The sequence below is a fragment of the Cygnus olor genome, chromosome Z, assembly GCF_009769625.2.
Source record: "Cygnus olor isolate bCygOlo1 chromosome Z, bCygOlo1.pri.v2, whole genome shotgun sequence".
Lineage (NCBI taxonomy): Eukaryota > Metazoa > Chordata > Aves > Anseriformes > Anatidae > Cygnus > Cygnus olor.
The window spans coordinates 22,961,054-22,982,652 of NC_049198.1; the positions used below are offsets into that span (position 1 = coordinate 22,961,054).

A 21,599-nucleotide genomic window follows, 5' to 3' on the forward strand; every position below is an offset into this window, starting at 1 on the left:
GTTCTTAGCTGTGCTGACTTCCATTAACCCACCCTCCCAGGTGTTTTAAAAATGAGAAAAGTTGCAGCTCATTACAACAGCTTTCCCAAACATATCAGGAAAATGCTATCCAATGTGAATTGTGCTTGATTTCTTTCCCTAGTTCGTTTAACTTTTGCACAGGGAGTCCCTTAAGTCTGCTGTTGCAGATGGTGAGTAGGGCAGTTGGGTGGTGGCTGGTGGCAGAGATGAATGCATGAAAATGGCTCTGAATAAGGAGCAGTATTCCTCTTGCACGGGTATGTTGTCTGGGGTTCTCCAAACTAGGATGCTATGGTGGCATAACGAAATGTTCCATTTACTTCACTGTCTTTCCATTGGAAGGTAGTGGGCTTGGCATTTTAGTTTGTGTGTTTACAAGTTATGAAAACAAAACCGGTTAAAAAAAAAAAAAGCTGAATACTTTTTCATAGATGTATGTAGAACTTAATTTTTAAACTGTTTTCTCTGATTAAAAAGAAAAGTCTGTTATATTTTCATGTTAAAAAGGTTCAGAAAGATTGTATGCTGTATTAGAATATTTATAGTTTACTGGAATTATTCATTTTTAAACTTTAAAAACTTTTAAATAACACAATTTTAAGTTTAAAGTTAAAAAACACCTTGTATTCTAAAAAAAAAAAAGAGCTTTTGTACAATTAAATTAATTTTTCTCACAAAGTATGGCTTAATTGACTGTAGCTGTGATGTTGAATGTGTAGAAATAGGTAAGTGCATGCTGTTTTAGAAGAATGATTGTATCCATCTTAAGGAATTATTTAGGAATTTCACCTTAAAGATAGTCTATTGCTGTTGATTTTAAAAGATGCATGGCCAGATGTGTGAGGACTGGAGAAGGTATGTGTGTGTAATGGTCTGAGTGCAATGAATCATGCCTCTTAAATGTATCATCCTTTCATGTGAAGGCCTGAGAACATGGGAAACTTCGTTACTGCTCTTGACGTACCATATGGAGAACACGTTTACCTACAGATTTATACTAGTGGTACTGCAGCCACAAAAAGAAGATACTTATTTGAAGAAATGGAAAAGAATCCTTTTTAGGATGCTGCTAAGTGCTGGTTGAAAAAAAAAGGCACTTGGAGGAAAAAAAAAGGCAAAGCAGGATGGGCTAATATTGGCTATGCAATACTGTATTTTTATTTTTTCCTCCAGCATTTGTGATCATGAAGTCAGGGTCCAAGTAGCATAGTACCTAGAGCAAGGTGAAATTTTTATCAGATATTTTCTGTTTCTCTTCCCTGCTGGACTTGCATTTCTGAACTGTAGTAATGCTTTCTCTACTTGCCAAGATAGATAAATGTAAATTCAGTGATAACAATTGGAAATATCTCTTTCGTACTTCCTCATTAGTCTGCCTGTTTGCTAAAGTAGCTTGGAAGGAGAAGGTAATTTCTGGGACAAGAGCAAATAGGTAGCTTAGTTGATAGTATGGTTGGCTCACTCCACTACAGATAGCAAAATGTTGGATTAAAAATAGTATTTTGACAGATTCAAATTCTGATGTTTGATGCAAATGACTACAACAATATACTTAAGTTTCAGTTAATATTGTGTATCTATTCAGAAACTTTCTGAAATGGGAAGAGATGCTGTGACCATTGCTCTTCCTGAACATGTTTGTTAAATGAGCTATAATTCACTAGAGTAGTGGGAGGTTAATTTGAATTTGTATGTTACTTTACAACTTGTTAGAGCAGTAATGCTTACATGTGTTTATAAACAGTTCTAAGTAAACTCAGAAATTGGCAGATACACACTGCACACCCACAAAACACTTCCTTTCAGTGATTTTTTTAAACTTATTTTTACTTTCTGCATCCCACGGTGAAAATCATGTGAAGTCATCAGAGGAAGGTAATAAACATAATAATCATCATCCACTAGAGGGAGCAAGATTTCAAATATTGTAATTAAGAATACTTATAAAAATGTTTATTAGTACATTTACTACTAATACAAATGTACAGTCTAAGGAATGAATAAACCAATAACATCTTGTACTTCAACTTCCTATATAAAATAAGCTGTAGAACCTTTTCTACTATTTTTTCAATTCATCCTATTACTCTTGTTTGAATTGTCATTATTTTTTTTTTTTTAGGTAGAAGAGTATCTAACCTTTAAGACACATAATGATGGGAAATCCACTGTGTTCTGGTGGCTAAGGTGAAATAATGCAAACCTGTGCTTTCTCATCTGACTCTCACAGTTTGAACCTCTACTTCTAATATGTGTGAGTGAGGGAAAGGATAGAGTTTGCTATGCCTACATCCTGTGTATTCCCCAAAATCTCCTCATCCTGTGGATACATATACCAGATGACAAAGGTACTCCTATAGCCTTGGATAAAGTGAATAATTCAAGCTTTTCAAGCTGCATACTGTGGTTCAGCAGGTCATTCCTGTATTATTTTTGAAAATACTCTAGCCTCCCAGTCCTCATCTCCTTACTCCAGTGAGGGATTTTCCTGCTTGTGTATCTGTGGGAAGTGTATTCTTTTAACTATACTGTCACATAAGGAGCTCTTATCTAGTTGTGTACCTGTGGGAACACTTAAAATTCTTCGCGTTGTCCCTGCCTTCTACATTTCTACCTTACATTATGTCCTTTTTTTTTAGTGACTTCAAGTCTAGTAATAACAATGTCTGGTGTTCAAACAAGGCCACTTTATCCAATGATAAACCATCTTGTTCCTGTCATTATTTACCTCTTTGGTCTCATTGGCTCGGAAAAGTATTACATTTTTTTCCAGATCACTGATAGCAGTATCGAACGGTATTAAATGAAGAACATATCCCAATATGATCCACAGGAAACATTTAATGTGTAGTTATTTTTTGAAATCTCTCTATTGGTAAATGTTAGTGTTTCCTGTATCTTGCATAAATTTTTGCATTCTACTAATTAACTTATTAAAGCATTATGTGGAAATAGGTTGAATGTTTTACAAATGTCTCAGTGAATTGTTAACTCAAGTGTTTATTAATCAGGCTTGGAATCTCATTTTTAAAAAGATCTGTTTGGGCAGACTGGCTTATGTGTAAAACTGTGTTAAATGACACTAAGTATGCTGCCATACCTGAATTCATTACTAATGGGAGCGAGTATCCTGTTTATTCTTTTAAAGGAGTGCTATGACATGATGGCTTAGTTTCAGTATTGTAGAATTTCTAGATATTCCAAGACTCTTTGAAAATAGCAATAATTTTGGCTGAGTGCCTCAGCCAGTTCCTTCATTACTCTTTGGATAATAGTTATCTGTCTAAAAAGGCACAATTAAAACAAAACAAACTCCTCCCAGCACATCTGCAGCCTTTGCTGTAATCTAACGTCCTTCCAAATTATTGATAGAAGGAGAGGTATTTATGTTACGTTAAGCTGTGTTAACATACTCCTACATTCTGAAGAATACAGAAAAGATGTGTTAAGGCAAGAATTACTTTTACCTTTTTTCATCAACCTTTTATGAATTTACCTTCCTAATCCAGTGTGAGGCCTGTACTATTTGTTAGGATTTTGCTAGTTTTAGCATACTGAAGGAACTCTTTATTGTTTGTACTGTTACTGGTAAACTTCTTTCAGTGTGTATCTTGTCATAAAGCTGTTGAGATCTGAACAGTCTGGAATGCTTTTGAGCAATGATTCCAGAGCGTTTTTCATGTTTTGAAAAACTCCAATGTGTATTGACTTAATTATCAGAGTGAAGAAGCTAAGCTAGATAATTTCTGCATTGGATTATTATATGCAAAATATTAATTTAGTATTGGTGTTGCATTTTGGTTTTAAAGATACACTGCCTATCTTTCTAAGTGTTTATGGTAGTGTTTAAAATCAGTAATTAGTACTGTATAATTAAAACGTTGCTGGAGAATATTTCTGTTGCTATTTATCACTGAAAGTAAATGTTGACATATTGAAATCTTTTTGCTTATGTATTGAATAGAAATCTTTCTCAGAAAAGATTCCTTTTGTAAGTTTGCTTTTGGAAATGTAATTTTCCTTAAAGTGAGGGTGGATTGGACAGCTTTTCTGACTTGTGTGACGTTTTTATCCTCAGGTGAATATAAAAGGGAAAGCTTAATGATCCTTATCACTTGCTTTGCTATGCGATACCTTATGTAATGCTTTGATAAATAAAACTCCTCAGCCAAGTTACATACATTATGAGTTGCCTACCATAAGTGATCAAGTTGCCTGAGCTGCTTTTTGTTTTGGGAGTGGCTGTATAGCTGAAAACCAAGTGACACCAAGGGGTGTTAAGGATGTGTTTGCAGGTTCTCATGTTGTATTTTATATAGTTTTGGGACACCCACAGAATTAAATTATTTCATTTGATTATCAGTAGCATTCTGTTGCAGGGAAACATATCTTAACTGTCAGATACGCATTCAGAAGTGTGACGTGGATTTGTGCCTAACAACTTTGTTTCTATGTATTTTGGAGCAGAGTTATGCAATTTATTTATCTATTCTTTGTCTAGTTCTACATGGCAGAGGTAGGTAACTAAATTGTGCTGGCTTACTGGCTGTTGAGCCTGTATTTGTTGAGTTGTTGCAGAGATAAACAATATACTGTCTGAATTTAGAGTGAGAGAGGCTCCAGTTGAATGGATAGGTGCTGCCAAAGGAGTGATCCCGCTGCCCCTGCCTGTGTGCCTCACTATTAACTCCCTTCTGAGCCTGGTGCTGGGCCTCACTGAACTGAAAATGCTGGCTAAATGGGGAGAGAGGGTGGATCCGTAGACAGCAGCTGTGCAGTACCAGTTTGATTTGCTTGCAAAACCTCACTTTCCCTGGAGATGTTTGCTTTGAAATCTGGCATTTCTGTGGCATGGAAGGTCAAACTGCAGGCACCACTGTGGAAGCAACGTTGTTTGTTCAGAGGCGTTATGAAGTCTTCATCCTCGTGTTGTGCTCTTTAGGATAAGGCCTGTGTTTCCCTTTATGAAGCATATTCCTTCATGTAAGGTTGTTGTGGAACAATGCTGGACTTTTCACAACTACTCCCTTCATTTGCACACCTTCAGCAAAGTCTCAGTTCAGCCTCCTTACGCATATGTCCACCCAGCACTTCAAAAAAATACTCAAGTCTTTGCCTTTGAGCTGGTGTCTGAAACAGTCTAACTAGTTAGCGGGACTGTTTGTGTCTGTGCATGGTAAGGTAAGATGAAATTAAGCTTGAATTCACAAGTCATGTGATTCTGGGAGCTACTGCTTGTTGAGTAGTAGTATGTGCAGGGTCTGGAGATGGAATTGTAAGGGTTTTGACCACCAGAAGCCACAGATTGAAATGACCTGTGTTCTGTCGCCATAAGAGGACAGAAATGTTCACCTTGAATTACTTCCCTCCGTTCCACACATGGAAAAATCCAACTTGTTAGATCATGAAACATACATTACAGTAGCCAGGTCTATGTAACGGCTTTAGGTACAATCATCTGTCTGGTTATACCCAGGAGTTGACTTATTTTGCCATCAGAATTTGTCTACTTGCAAGCAGTGATCATCCTTTTATTCAGTTGGGTCTTTGCCCACATTGTAACAGACTGGTAAAGTTTTATTTTTGGAAAAACAAACAAACAAACACAAAAACATATGTTTATATGGGATGCCTCTAATCATTATTGTTAATACGGTAGAGAGTTTCACAAAGAAATCATGAGTTGAATTAGTCTGTCCTTGCAGGGGAAACGATTTCTAGTGTTTGGCCTAAGATGAAATAAATGGGTTTTGAGCTCTGTGATTACCTCACAGATGATGTGCTTGGCTGAATGTGACTGAGTTAAGGAAACTGAACTAACTTCCTTCAGCTGCCTCTTAGGAAGGCTGAGGAGAGGAGGGAGCTTGCAGGGAGATGGTGGAACTGAAACTTTTCCTGCATGATGGATGCAGATGAAAGGCTTGGTTATTACTCTTTAGTCAGTGCTGTTCACAACATCCAATAGGTAAAATTCCCTAGTTTAATGATTGTATGCATTTTTTTTCCTCCCAAAATGCAAGTTTGCAAGTTACAGACAAAAGCTTGACTACAGAGCAGAGAGGATGAAGTAGTGGAGTCTACAGAAGAGATGTTTCTCAGTGCTTATGCAGAGATAGGGCTGTTTTCCCTTCTCATTTGTAACTGATCTTCCTAAAAATGTCTTAATTTTAGAAGAGTTTTTAGACACTTGTGTTATGTTTGATCAGAGCTAGACTGACGTTGTTTACAGTGGTGTGTCAGCAAGTCACGTCTGAAGGAGATTTGTCCTAAGGCCTTTTGGGGTAATTGCTGTGTGAACACCTTATCAGATGTCTATCTAAACCCATTTCAAGCATGTTCTTTTTTAACTCTTACCTTAAACCTGTGCTTATCTTCCAATTTATTACTATTTTTTAATTGTATCACCATGCATTCTCTGAGTAGGGTAAAGATTGTATGGATGACTTATAAAACTTTATCGCAATAAGGCGTTCATCTGCATCCCCAAGATAAACACCTCTAGCCTGTTAGTTAGAGGACAGGTGCCTTCTTTGCAATGCATATTTCTAGGTGCTTTTCAAAACAGTGGCTAACATCTGGATGCTCTGTTACGTTCCAAGCTGGTATCCTCAGAGTTGTCATGTGAGCCTTTCCAGCTCATCTCTGCAGCAGTCTGCATCACAAGGTCTTTCACCCAAGTGATGACTCCTGTGGTGGTTTCATGCTGATGGGCAGCTGAACTCCACCACAAGCCCTCTCTCACTCCCCCTCTGCAAAAGGGCATGGGGAGAAAATAGGATGAAAAAAAGCTCACAGGTTGTGATAAGGACAGGGAGATCTCTCACCAATTGCCATCATGGGCAAAAGAGACTCAGCATAGGGAGATTATATTTATTGCCAACTACTAACAGACTAAAGAAGTGAGAAACTAAAGGTACCTCTCTTTGCCCCATCCACCCTCTTCCACCTCCTCCCCCGGAGCGGCGCAGGGGAATGGGCGCTGTGGGGATTCCTCTCCACTGCTCCCTCACGGTCACTCTCTGCCCCTGCTCCACGCGGGGTCCCTCCCACGGGATGCCGTCCTTCCCAAAATGAGCCTGCGGGGGCTGCCCACAGGCAGCAGCTCTTCAAGAACTGCTCCCACATGGCTCCGTACCACGGGGCCCATCCATCCCCCAGGAGCAAACTGCTCCAGCACGGGTCCCCCACATGTGGGCAGCAGCTCCCCCCAGAGCCCCTGCTCCTGCGTGGGCTCCTCTCCACGGGCTGCAGCTCCGGCCCGGGGCCTGCTCCTGCGGGGGCTCTCCATGGGCCGCAGCCTCCTCCAGGCCACATCCACCTGCTCCACCGGGGGCTCCTCCACGGGCTGCAGCGTGGAGATCTGCTCCATGTGGGACCCATGGGCTGCAGGGGGACAGCCTGCTCCACCAGGGGCCTCTCCACAGGCCGCAGGGGAACTGCTGCTGCCTGCCTGGAGCACCTCCTGCCCTCCTGCTGCACTCACCTGGGGGGCTGCAGGGCTGCTTCTTACTCCTCTCTCCAGGCTGCTGTTGTGCAACAGGATTTTTTTTTCTTTTCCTTTCTTAAATCTGCTCTCCCAGAGGCCCAGCCAGTGTTGCTCGTAGCTCAGCTTTATCCCTTTTGGAGCCATCTGGAGCTGGCTCTGACCTGACATGGGGCAGCTGCTGGGCCCTGCTCACAGGAGCCACCCCACAGCACCCTGCTACCACACCCTTGCCATGTAAGCCCACTACAGCAAGTTTGTATTTACGCTGTTTTTTTCTGTTTCCCATGTGTTTACTCCCACTATTGCAAACAACCCTCTGGTGAATTAACTACAGCACTACATCACTGCTCGGAGAGAGTGCCGTGCTGCCAGCCGTGCTGGGCGGTTGGTGTTTCCGTGGGCTGCAGCTCCTACACCATCAGGATTCCGCAGGAACCCATCAGTGAAATGAGCAAGCCGCCGCAGCACACAACTCGCAGGGTTCGCCCCGTAGCTACCGGCCTGACCCAAACCCCTGACACGCCGTCCCTCAAACAGGGCCGCGGCGGAGCCCGGCCGCGCCGCCGCACACGGGACGGGCGGGGGCGGGGCGGGGCGGGGCCGGGGGCGGGCCGGGAAGTTTCCGTCGGTGGCGGTCGCTGCCGCCTCCCGGTCGCGGCGGCCCCGCGGCGCTCGGTGTGCGTGCGAGCGGCGTCGCCTCGCTCCCCGCTTCCCTCCCTCCCGCCCGGCGTATGGCGTGGGGCCGCCGGCGGCCGTGAGCGCCGGGCCATGGACATGTCGGACCCGAACCTGTGGACGGTGCTCTCCAACTTCACGCTGCCGCACCTGCGGAGCGGCTCCCGCCTGCGCCGCACGCAGAGGTAAGGCGGGCGGGCGGCTGCCCTTCCACAGCCCGGCCGGGTCTCCTGCTCCTTTCCCTTTCGGAAGAGGTCCTTCTCCCCGCGCACCCCCCCCCTCCCTTTTTTGTTTTTTACAGACCTTCCGCTCGCTCTCAATTGTTTGACCTTTTATCCGGAGCGCGTACTTTATATGGACAGCTCAGGAGAGCCTACTTTGTTCGGTGCTCTTAAAGAGACAGGTTTGTCTCCCTCCGATGGGCCTTTGTACGTGCGGGAACGGCCTTTTCTGTTTCCCTGTACCATTTCCCTCCTTGACAGAAGGGGGAAAAAAGGTCTGGAAATAGCAAGCGCTAAATACAAGGTAGGGTTGTGCCACTGAAGGTTAGAAGAGTGGCAGGCTCTGGTGTCTTGGTCATTTTTTGTGCTGCGCCATCCCCTCGCAGTAAAGTGTGCGCCTCTGCCACAAGTAACAAAACTTTACAGAAGTTTATAACTTTGTTCGTCACCACCCTGTTTGCCATCTTGTTACCTACCGGTTGTATTGTTGAGCCCTGATACGCTCCTGACTGCGAAACTACCTTCGGTGTCACCATACGTGTTAGCGTGTGTGAAACGTCTCTTCTGGCTGAAAAGTTAACGCAAAGAAGGCAGGATAGAGGCCAAGCAGAGCTGTAGGCTCCTAAGCCTTAAGTATTTGCGTAGTGGTGTTTTTTGAAAGGAAAAAATGACTGTGGAATGATAGAAGGTTAAAATAATAAAAGTTAAAATAATAAAATCAAGTGGCATGTTTCGCATCAGTGCAAAGGTGTTCCTTCAGCGTGCGGCTAACGTTTATGTAACTAACTCGCTAGTTGCAACTGATGGCTTATTTTATTAATTATATCATTATTTTTATATATATATATATCGTTAATTATATCATTATATATATCATTTTTAAATGCTTAAATAGCGTCTAAACTGAGTGTCCAAATATGCCTTATGCATTTTTCTGCTGCAAATATGTCTGTGTTTAAAAAGGGGAACGTGCTGGGGCTTTTTCACATCTTTTTCACTCTTCTTAAGTAGGTTTTCATATACGTGAAAACCTAAAAATAGTTCTTTTAAAGTACATGGCTCCAAGGCAGGTCAGGGAGAGAGACCGTGTTAGAACTCACAAGATGCATGAAATACGTGTGTATCGCTTCTTAATTTTCATTTATTTCAATATTTGGATGCCTTCGTATTTCTCACACCTATTTCGTACTATGGAATCATAGAATAGAATCATAGTATTGCTTGGATTACTTGAAATATTTGAAAGATGTTTTTAAAGTAGTTCTGACTACTCTCTCAGTTTCTATATATGTGATATATTATGCAGTTGCATTTTATGTATTACAGCAGCGTTCAGTATCTTGTACCCTCTCCTAGCAAAACCAGTATGTGACATCACTGTGAAACTAAGAGGCTGATAGTGTTGTTTCAAAGTTGCTTACTGTTAACAGGCCCAGAAACTGATTCCAGGCTGGTTCCCTCATGCTCATCCCTTGGGAAGCTCAGCCTCTCCTCTGTTGCCATTCCCAGGGGAGGGAGGGCTGACTAGCCCAGCTGTTACAGTTCTCTTCTGGAAGGCGGACGTGTCCCTTCCACCCCTCCACTCATAACTCATCGAGTGATGTAAGTGGCATATCCCAGGTGATAAAAACTTTCAGAGGAAATAATATGGCCAGTGCAGATTCTCCTAGTTCTGCCGCAGAAATGGGCTTTGGTTAAATAAGGTGCCAGCTGGATCTGTGTTTTCTGAGCTCCATCTCATCTGGACTGTCTTCAAAGGCTCACAGTCAGTCACGGACTGTGACTGTTAGATGAAAAGGCTGGAAGGATAGCTGGTTACATGCCACAGGATTCTTCCTCTTCCTAGAAGACTGCTGGGTAGTGGTAACCACTCGTGTTCTGTATAGCTTTCCAGGCATTATAGAGGACCAAAGAATATGAACAGGCTTGAAGGAAGCCTGGTTCCTGTGATCTGCATCTGCTGGCTGTGCTTAAGTGAAAGTTTTGGGCCTGCTGATCCAATATATATTTTTTTTAATTACTTTTCTTAGTAGTAACAGTCTGTAAAACTACCATGGTTCTGCATGAAAACTTGGAAAGGGATGTTCACTGTCCTTTCTCATGGGATCCATAGCTGGCTTTGGAACTCCTTGACAGTGTGAGAGCTTTAATTTTGTCCTGGCTGGGTATTTTTTTTCCCCTCTCAGATTTGTCCTTCCTGCAGGTTCAGTTACTTTTGTCAATGCTACCAGGATTATTGTGGCCTGGTAGACCCTATAGGTTCTTGTGCACTACCCTTTCTTTATGTTTGGTATCAATGAGAATTGCCTGCAAATACTAATGATTTTGTTTCTTTGTGCAGATTTCTTTGAAGGAGGAATTTATTTCTCTTTGCTGAGATACTAATAAGTAAAGAACTAAAAGATAGCCCATTCTCCTTTGGGTTGCAGCATTAGGCATGGCAGCAGGGTTATAACGTGGACATAAGACTTTATTTGTGGTCGTTTGCTCACTAAAGTCTCTCATTAAGATTTTTTTTTATTCCTGCTTTTCTGCAGTAGACCTAACTGAATTCAGTTGCAGCAGCTCTTTCTAGAAGTGATACCTGAACAAGAAATATCCCAGCCTGACTTTCAAGTCATGGAGTAGGTTTTCAGGACTGGCAGGTAGAAAAATTCTCTCCAATTATAAATTGGAGGCATTTGGTATTCAAATCACTGAGCCTATAAATGACATGGATTACACCACGTCCTTTTACAGAGAAGAGGCATGTATACGACCATATTAAGTTCCTTTTCTGTTGCTATAGGTGGAAGCCCTTCATTGTACTAATTTTGGGTTCCTGACTGAAATGGCATCCAATCTGGATTAGAGAATGGAGAGGGAACATGAGAGTAAGAGTGTCTACACATCTATTTACAGAGGTAGATATGTAGATCTACATACGGATGTGTGTACACAACACACATACTTTTTTGTATTTTAAAATAAGTAAACTTCCTCCGCTGCATACTGCCCTGCACAGTTAGCTCTCCTATCACTTCTCTCATGTGTCCACAACCTCTGTATTTTTTACAAAACAAGCAAGCTAATGATTATTTTGTATGTGTTTTTTCTCCCACCTCTTTGTGGTAATTGCACTGAAACAGCATTGTTAGGATCATTCTTGCTTTGGGTCAGAGAGGTTATTTTTCAAAGGCACAGAGTTAGGAATGGTTGCCCAGCTGTTTCTCAGCCAAAGTAGACTTTGGGATAATTTGTGTTGAAATTTCATGTCCTTTGTGTATGGTCACTGAAGTGGTATTAAAGAGGCTTTCCCCATAGGGGATTACCCAATCATCAAGTAGCCCTTCAAACATTCTAACAATTCGTAACCATTTCAGAAATGTACAGAAAAAAAAAAATCAAAACTCTTACCGAAAATTCTTTCAGAGAACAGAGTTGTCAGACTTTCTTGTAGTTTTACTAGTTTTGGGACAATCTGTTTCCTGGAAGACATAGAGCAAGCGTTTTGAGCTTTTGTGGGTTGGCAGTTTGAGTAGATAGTGATTAATTTACAAAGTAAACACCTGCTATTGGTTATTGTATAGATTTTTTTCTTTGTCAACATGATATTATGTGAAAGTATCCTGTAAATTGATTGTTTATTCAATAGTAAGTGTTAAACGGGGTCCTGTTGGTGACATAGAAAATAACATATAATAAAAAAAAGGCATATTTATTAATGTAAAAGCAGCCACAGGAATTAAGTATCTTGTGCAGATGCCAGCTGAATCTGTCAGTGCTCCAACTTGAGTTATTTCACTTTTGGTACATTAGAGGACTATCGGTTACAACTTACAAAAAAATTTTTTTTTTAAATTGTATTTGCGTTACTTTAGTGTATGTTTGGGAGTGGGGTGATTAGAAGAGCTTTATCTCTTCCCTGCTTTCAGCTCTTTGAGTTTACCTTAACTCCTGCTTGCAGGAGAAGGAGATACAGATGTTTATTGTCCTAATAGACATTGCATATATTTAGGAAGATGATCTTTATCCTAAATTTGGGAGGAATAAGAAATAAGTATGTGCAGGCTCTCTGCTTTAAAACACATTGCCATCGAATATGTGTTGTTAAAAGGTAATCTGTTGGACTAATGATCCCACTGCTTCCTTTGCTAGATAGTGAAGTGCTAATGTAGCTTGGTAATTTTATTTCCTTTCATTCACAGTAGGGGTTGTGCATTAGGGGGGATAGTCTTACAGTCTCACTGTCAAAGTGAACGCACTTTTGTTTTTATTCTGGTTGGTTTACTTGGCCAGTCTTTTTGTTCAAGCAATTAAATTTCAAGTTCTGCTTACAATTGAATATTGGCAACAATCGGTTTTCTCCAGTGAGCCATCATTGTTTCTTAGCTTCAGCTAGACTGGTGAAGATTCTTCTGGTCACATTCCTGTGGTTTTTTTTTTGCTTAGTCTTTACACTGAAAAAAAACTATTTTCTTAGAATTAAATCAAGATCCTCATGGTATGACCAAACGCTCTGACTGTAGAAAACCCATGGAAAGCAACCATAAGACTGAGATTTTAAAAAAAAAAAAAAAAGAGAGAAAAGAAAGAAATCTTAGAAAGTGCGGGAATATGCTGCAAGCCATAATTTTACTTATTTATTTATTAACCACTGTGGTTAGTGTCTGCTGTTACAGAGCAGGAGACAGTCTTTGTCCTTACCCAGAGAATCAAAAGGACAGCAGTCCAGACTTCCCTTCATTAGCTGTGGCTGTTGGGACACATCACACAAAGTGGGCACATTACACAGAGATTTAGTCCTCCCACTTTGTTTGAGCTTGTTTTACATCTGCTGTTGATGTCCTGCAGAGCCATTGAAGTTCTTCCTCTATTAGAAGTTGACTGATCCTTCTCAAATGTAATTTTTAAGCATTAACAGGCGCTCACTCATGTGGTTGTTCATAGTTGCCTCTTCTGTGGCACCTTCTGTCAGAGATTCAAACTTCTGGTAGCAGTAAGCTCGCACAGCTCGTTGTGTGGCTGCACGTACTGATTGATGGACTTGGGTCTGGTAATTCTTTGTCAAAGCTGGAAGTGATGGCTAGATAAGGATCCCGGGATGGGCTCCCCATGAGTTAGATGCATGTTTCAGTTTGTGTGACTTAGTAAGTAGAAAACTGAAGTGGAAATTATATGGTTAGATATTGGGTATGAAACCATTAGGTAGTTGGAAATGCCATGTTCAGAGTATGAAGGTACTGCCAACTGATTTATGTTGAACGCTTTTAATGATGCTTACTAAGTGGCACACTAACTTAATAATGGTGTAAAGCTGTTCCACAGATCACATTGAGTTCTTTTGTGTGTATTGCCACATTTATAGGCTGTAGACGTGGATCAGGAAGTTATGTCACTTAAATATAGATAGATAGATAGATATTAGGAGGTAGATTCGTTGAAAGGAACACTGTTATGGCACAAGGATAGACGTGTATGTAACTCACCGTGTTTCCCAAATTGAGAAAAACAGTAAGCTTTGTTAACCGTGATTCAGCCTTGTTCAACAGGTGTGTCAGATTCAGTAACAGCTCACGGATTTTCTCCTGAGAACCTTACATTTACGAAGTCACTGACGGCAGTAACTCTGGAATTTTAAAGCCTGCCAAGAATACAGTGTTAATACATAAAATTATGTTTAGGCATAGTACATAAGCGTTATGTATTGGGCTCTTTATTTCATTTGATGTGTTTATGGTGTAATGCTGTGTGTCCTTACCTTACTTAATTTTTAATGGGACTTAAGTTTTCTTTGGTAAAGATGTAGGAGGAGATCACCCAGGCTTTATATTCTTGGCATTTTTCTATGCGTTTCTAAAACTTCTAAAAAGTTGTAAAAACTTCTCAATACTAATGTTTCAGTACTTTCTTTATAGGAATACATATTCTATATACTGTTGATATTTGTATTTCTATAAACTATTGATGTATTTGTATTAGTTACATCTGCTACAGTATAATCTTGCACCTTATTAAAACTGAGATAACTTCTAGTACAGCCTTAAATCTCATGGTAGATCAGTTCTGTGATTTTCTTTGAAATGCTCAAGCCAGATTGAATAGTAGCAAACTAGAAAACTCCTCTTGGCATGGTTCCCAGTAAATATAAACGTATCACAGAAATGTTGTAAACCGGAACAATTCCCAGATTGATCTACCCAATAGAGAGAGCTCAGAACTAACAACTGTGCATTACTAGTATTCCTGCCACTGACAGATAAGTACAAAAATATTGGGGTCATGCCAGAATAAATATATCAGCTTTTTCTCCCTTTCTTTCAGTTACTAATGGTCTTCCCTAAATAATTGTTTAGGAGTAAGGAAAACCGTCATGCTCTATTGTTCCTGAAAGATTATAATTATTATTGTAAGTAGAATCTGTTATTCCCATGAAATACCGGCATGTTCAGTTTGGTGATTAGAAAGTAAAAACTGCTGCAATTTCCTTCTCCCACCCGTTCTTTTTTCAGCATATGTAGTAATTATGGAGATATGTTAACATGTAATTGCCTGCTTTTGATCCCTATCATTTGGCTGTAATATAGGTTTAAAATGATACGTTAATGAAAAATTGTTAAAAGGTTACCCACAAGTTGATTTTTTTAATCATCTTATGAAAATGTTGAAGATGTCAAGGCACTGCTTACTGATAGGAAAATGGCTGCTTTATCCATGAACTTTGTGTCTGTCTTGATGAGGCTGGTTTAAAACACATAATTATGAACATCCAAATAAATCATATGTAAATCAAGGATACAAATATTGTCTTACAAATATTTTACTCTAGTTTGTGTGTTTGCATGTAAGCATTTTTAAAAATCTATATTAATGATAGGTAGATCAAGGTAGTCCTATGTAAATTCAAGTGTGTTGATTCGGTTACTGAAGAAATACTGTTCCTAATGCTGCTTAATTTGCTGAAACAAATACTGATGTCAAGAGTTGCATGTTGAAATACTTTTACTAAAAATATCTATACCCTCAGACCTCTTAGTGCTTGAATATATTATTGCAATGCAGAGTTTAAAAAACACGCCTTAATGGCAGTAAGGTGGTTATAAAAAACAATCTGACTTCTTGTGTGTGTCAATAAGGGAATACATCAGGCTGAAAACTTATTTGTCTGACAGAATTCATATTTTTCAGGGGAGTTGCATGACTGTGAACTTATAGGAGAGGAAATGCTAGCAATATCAGTGGATTCTTATGTTTATTTTTATGTGCATCTGTATATAAGTATACATCCGGACAGACTAAATACACACGCATGGGTGCACAGACATTTGTATACATAAATATTCAGGCAGTAGCTTTAAAATAATACTTGTTGAGAACTTGATTATTAACATTATAAGGTCAGTTCAACAATCTGAAAAAAATTACTCTTGTGCTTTGTTCAAAGACACATTGAGGCATGAAAGAAGCTATTTCATCTGCAAGGGGATTTATGCTGTTTATAGTGTGCGTTTGTACTATAGCTTTGGAAAATTACCCAAGTACAGCCATTTCTGATCTTGCTTCTGGAAAATGTGGCTTGTCTCCTAAAACTGAAGAAGGATTCTGGGCTCTATTCCACCATTGGAAGAAGTAGTTGGTTTATTTGATATTTTTATTTGTTTATTTGAATATGACTAATTGAAACTAGCATAGTATTTACATTGTGAAATATCGTGAAATCTACTTGTATTTATTTCCCTTAAGAAATGGAGAGAGAATTCCATTTTTAAAAATCCTTTAATTTCCAAGGAAATTATATTAATATGAATTTTGTCTGGAGTTTAACTTGAGAGCGCTGATAAAAGTCGTTTTGTTTGAATGCTGGTACTTGTTATCTGGGATTGTTTTAAGTAGCACTCAAGATGCTTATAACTGGAACAGTAGTGGAGGATGAACTTTTCTCTTTCTCCAGCTGCTTTCTTTACTGCATTTGGGAACAATGTGTAGTCAGTCTTCTCTTTCTGGCTGCTGGGCCCCCATCATTCTGTATGGGATTTGGCATGGACTCATGAGCAGAATTGTACTTCTCAAAAGAGATTTGCACACGTTGGAACAAGATGCAGTGTTGGACCCTTTGCTCTTTTTACGTGTATCTGGGAGAGAGGAGTTTATATAATAAAATTCGACACGTTAAAGCTGTATGCCAGAGATGAGTTCCTGCAAAAAGCCTTTACTTTGTTTCTGAAATACATTTAAATATGATGTTTTAATGCATCAGATTTAAATCCTAAAATTGTTAGGGGGAACATGGGGACAGTGTTTTGAACTAGCTGACCTTCCTTTGATCAAAGTATGAGTATAATGAATCAGCTTCTAATTTACATTTATGTTCTTAAAGCTTTTAAGTTTCTGTTTGGGAAACTGGTATTATCACTTCTTGGGTGAGCTGCTGAAATTTTCTGGAAAGATATTCCTACGCAAAAATATATGGAAACATCAGAAGTAGGGAGGAAAAAAATGGCTGTAAGAACAGCTAATTTTGTAACTACTTATTTCAATGTCCAGCACCCCTCCTGTCTGCCCTGAAAACCCAACTAAACCCAAGTGGAACATGAGAACTTGTTTGTGTGCGTGTTGGCCGGGTCTGACCAAGAGGCAGGACCTTCCTCCAGCCAAGAGGTGGTGACAGTCTGGGGAAGTGTCCCACAGGTGGCACTGCAGCGGCCACAAGAAGTTCTCTTGCACTCTGTAGCGAAACAACAGCGAGCAACCCAAAAGGGAGTTTGTCAGAGAGTGAATCGGACATGAGAGCTGAAACTTTTGCAGGAGGGCTGTGACAAAACACAAACCCATAGAAAGTGGAGCTTCCCTAGTTCTTCTATTGACAGAATTATTTGCAACAGATGTGTGTCATTTAATTTAACAATATATAGCTTAATGCCAGTGAGTCTAGAAATCCTAGAGCCAAGTTATCCCTTCAGACATGGGTATTTCCTGCTGGTTGCAGTGTGTGCTGACTGAGAGAGGGCAAAATTATCTATTAGAATGTTTCAGTAGGTAAATAAATATGTTTGCAGATTTAACATAGTTCAAGCATAAGCGTAATCAGTTCTTGGTGCATCAGAAATGGGATAGTGATGATGAGAATAATTCAGAGTTTTAAGCTTCTACCAAGTGTCTTGGTGTTTATCAGAATTTGTTGTCAGGACAGCTTTCATAATGCAAATCAACACACAGCTTTTTTATTTCCTTCTGTGGAAACTGGAAAAAAGATGTGTGAATGTTAACCCATTCATCTGACAATGTTGTTCACTGATAATTCATAATTAGCTAACGTCCTTTGTGATAGTAATGTTAACCCTCTCACAGTTAACTGATAAAAAAATAGAATGTGTGTATTTGTTTTACAGATTTCCTTTTTCAGTGAGTCTAGGCTTGTCTAGCTGCTTCTTATGCATGGATATGTCAAGGGAATTTCCATAAGTGCTGTAACAGTAGAAGCAAAGGCAGTCAGACAAGTCCAATATGCTCTATTCACCTTGTCTGCAAACACCCCACGCAAAAGGATGATTATGTTAGTTCACTGTACAGTCAAGTCTTACCAGAACATCTTCCTTGTGCTTCCCCCACATGATGGACAAAGAAAATTTGTAACGTGCTTTGTAAGCGAGGTTTGTTTTTTGTTTTGTTTTGTCTTTTCCCTTACCTGGAGTTTGGTGATTTGGCTTCTCCCCCTGGCCCTTCTGCCATGTTTTGATGATTGAACTGTTCTGTTTGGAGGCATCTGCTCTCCATCTGTGACCTATGACTAATGAGAGAACATGAGTTCTGTTGGGAAATATACTTCAATCTCATTTTTTTTCCTTCCTGAGTGTCTCAGATGTTCTATTCTGTCTTGCCAAATGTCAAAATATTATCTTTTGCAAGTCTTTGAAGAGTGAACGCTATTGGTGGAATAAAATTTCTAAACCAAAAAACGAAGTTTCTTCACCCTTTTTCTTACATGTGTTCCCCAAAGCTTAGAACAGAAAATTCCTTTTCTTGTTTTCCTTTTCTGTATGGAAATGTTTTAAAGGAAATTCAAAACATACTAGAGTGTATGAATATAGTAGATTAATTTATTAAATATGCAAATTGTTTGTGTGGGTCAGACCTAAGCATTCAGCATTATCTATAAATTAATACCTTTTAACCATCATGTGTTTCCTTCTTCTGATTCATAAATTATAAGGCAAGAAGAAACCAGTAGGATCACCTACTCTGACATTCTGCAGGAAACATGACATGGAATAATAGTGCTAGAGATTTAGTAATTTGGTCTTCTCAGCCAAGGTAATGTGTTTACTTAATCATTGACAAATTTGAGAAAATGAACACTCAGAAAAACAGGATCCAGGAGCTAGAGCTTCAGAAGTGGTAGTCATATTCATTGCATGCTAGAAGTCCAGCACACAAATGAAATGAGATATTGCTGAACATAGTTTTAATGCACAGGTAATATGTGCATATGAAATATTAAAGTATCTGCAGAGTTTTAGGTGATTACATTTTAAGCATTCTTCTTTTTTACGTGAAGGTGTTACTGTAAAAGTAAGTATTCTAACATATGCATGCTAAAGGTGCATATAACAAGATATTGATAGCCAATGTAATTACCCTATTTTATGGAAAAGCTCATACGAAAAAACATTTTGTAGTTATGGACATTGTTAGTGTCAGAGGAGGGATTAAATTTCTTGAGCTTCTTGCTCAGTGGGTTGCATTATACAGTGGCCTCTTTGGAAGCAGGTAGTGCCACACAATAAAAACGAGCGTTGGAGGTACCTTTTTCATTCTGTTTTTCATACACATTTACAAACATTTCAAAAATATTTACAAATATTTGTGTGGTCAAAAATATTTTTCTTCTGTGGAGACTTTGTTTACCAAACCACTTTTCTGAAAGATACCAAGGAACAGTGTGAACAAAACACTTGTAAACCATGACTGGGGGACTTTGCTTATCAGTAGATGATAGCCATCGTGTGCTTGAAGGCAGCAAGTACTATCAACACAACCGTTCAAGATAAATGAAGGCAAATATAGGACTTCCACTTCAAATACTGTAGAAGTACAAGTAGTTAAAATATAATTCTTCATATAATGATTTGGGAGGAATGTGGTGCTTTGTTTTTCTGATAAGTGAATGGTATGAGACTTTTTGTTTTTAAACCATTTGTATTTAATACTTACCTTTTTATGAGAGCAATGCCAGTTAATCTACTGACTCGGGCGTTTATTAGATAGTGGATTCCCACGAGTCCTATGTCCAAGTGAGGGCTACTGTTCCCTCAAAAATCTTGCAGAACAAGGGAAACTGATGCGGGAAGTAATTTGCTCCTGGCTTTACGACTGTGGGGGGACTAAAGGTTTTGTTTGTTTGTTTGTTTCTTTAATTCTTTTACAGTGGTATTCACAAAGCATAAAACATTTTACAAACAAAAGCAAAGATGGGAGAAATGGCAGTTTTGTCCTTTCTGTACATTGCTTCTTAAGGCATACTTCTGCTGTGATGCAGATAGAAACCTTAAATTAGGTAATGGGCTAATGGGCCGGATGAGTAGTGAGGTGATTACTCTTCCTGATGGCCAGGAATTGTAGCACACCCTTTTTCTGTCACCTTACCTCATCCACACCCTTTTCTAACCTGTTGGAGATGTTTGTCTCATCTACATGTTATGCCTAAGTTTTTAGACTGTGTAAGCTTTTTCCAGCAGAGGCTGTCATTTGTTGTGTATGATGTCTAGAACAATGAGGTCTTGGAGTAGTATTGCATGTATAAAGAGGAGTAATGTTTCTCACAATTACGTTCTTTTGCACGTTGCAGTAAGTGATTTTATTCTTGAGAGTAGCAGGAGGTGGTGTGTTGTCTTCTCATTTGTGAACAGATCTTGGAATAAAACTGGACCACTCCAGTTTTGCCTCATTTCTGTAAATTGACTCCATTGCATTCTAAAGAAGGAAGGTCACAGTCTGAAATGGTTTTACAATTTTGAATAACAAAGAACATCAAGTCAAAATTTAGTTTTACATAAAATCTAGAGAAAAAACACACAAAATCAATGCATTTATCACTTATCCCAAATACTTTTTCAGACAAAAGCATCATTCTATCTACTGATGTCTTTTTTTAAAAAAAATAGACGTGTGTTTATTGGGAGGAATACCATGTGGCTGTACATTTGTGTACATGTGACTTTCTGGTTTCAGGAAGAAAAGAGATGTGTAAAAACAAACACATTACTTTTTCACATATTTGCTGTATTTTAATATTGGAAAATAAAATACACAATATTGTGAATGTACTTGTTGAGTACGGTGGTTACCAAGATTTCAAGCAAGTGTATATGTATACTTAATTGATTTGATGTTTTTGAAATATGATGGAAAGCACCTTCCTCTAACAGTGAAAGATAATAGTTCTGCTTAAGGCTTACTGGATATTTTTTTCCTTCCCTTGTCCCAGTACACTGAATTTATAAAATGACAATATTAAATGATACTATGTACTGCTTGTATTGAAAATATGTATGTGAGGGTATGATTTCTCTTGAATGAGAAATTTTGACTTCCAGTTTGTACTGTGGTTGCACACCACCAGTTTGCCTCAACAAGATCATTGAATTTCTATGCTTGTCTTCACATACGCAGTACTGATAAATTATCCTGACAGCCTCCTCAGAAGCTTACCTACTTTTTATACTTGGCTAATGCTGTGATAAGAATTTGGTTTGTTAAGTGTAGTAATATGTAATTTTTCAGTTTAATCTTAAAACATCCTCATTGCACTTCATTGTCATCGGTGATAAGTTGTCTTGAATGATCGTGTTGTATGTATATAATAGTTACAGGCCCATTTTTGTTAGTCTGGCAGTTTTCAGAGGCTTGATTCCATCACAAGGTATGTTGGTTTCCAATCAAGCGTTGGCTGAGAAAAACCGGGGGTTTGCTTAACATTAATATTTTTGCTGTCAAAATGATTAAACCTCCTCTTCAGTTAGCTTGTTGAGATCTTGAGAAGCAACGCCAGGCTGAAAAAACCACATTCAGCTGATCTGGCTTTCTGGACATTGAATGTTTTTTTTCAAAAGTGTGTGCTTAACTACCCTTACCCTAAAAAAAAAAAAAAAAAAAAAAAAAAAAAAAAAAAAAAAAGGTGATCGTGATCTCTAATGATCTCACGTGGTTGGCAGCCCAGA

At 39.2% G+C, this 21,599-nt stretch overlaps 1 protein-coding gene across 9 annotated transcripts in view; it reads left to right on the forward strand.

Moving 5' to 3' along the window:
- The window catches only part of MAST4 (microtubule associated serine/threonine kinase family member 4), a 296,749-nt gene that overhangs the window by 183,776 nt on the left and 91,374 nt on the right, over positions 1 to 21,599 (forward strand). Inside the window, exon 1 of one of the 9 annotated variants that reach the window (XM_040540221.1) lies at positions 8,117 to 8,367. The exons of the other annotated variants lie outside the window; for them this stretch is intronic. Coding sequence (XP_040396155.1) covers positions 8,276 to 8,367 — 92 coding nt within the window. The 5' untranslated portion in view covers positions 8,117 to 8,275. Of the gene's footprint in view, positions 1 to 8,116; positions 8,368 to 21,599 lie in introns of those variants that run through there. 9 annotated transcript variants of the gene reach the window in all.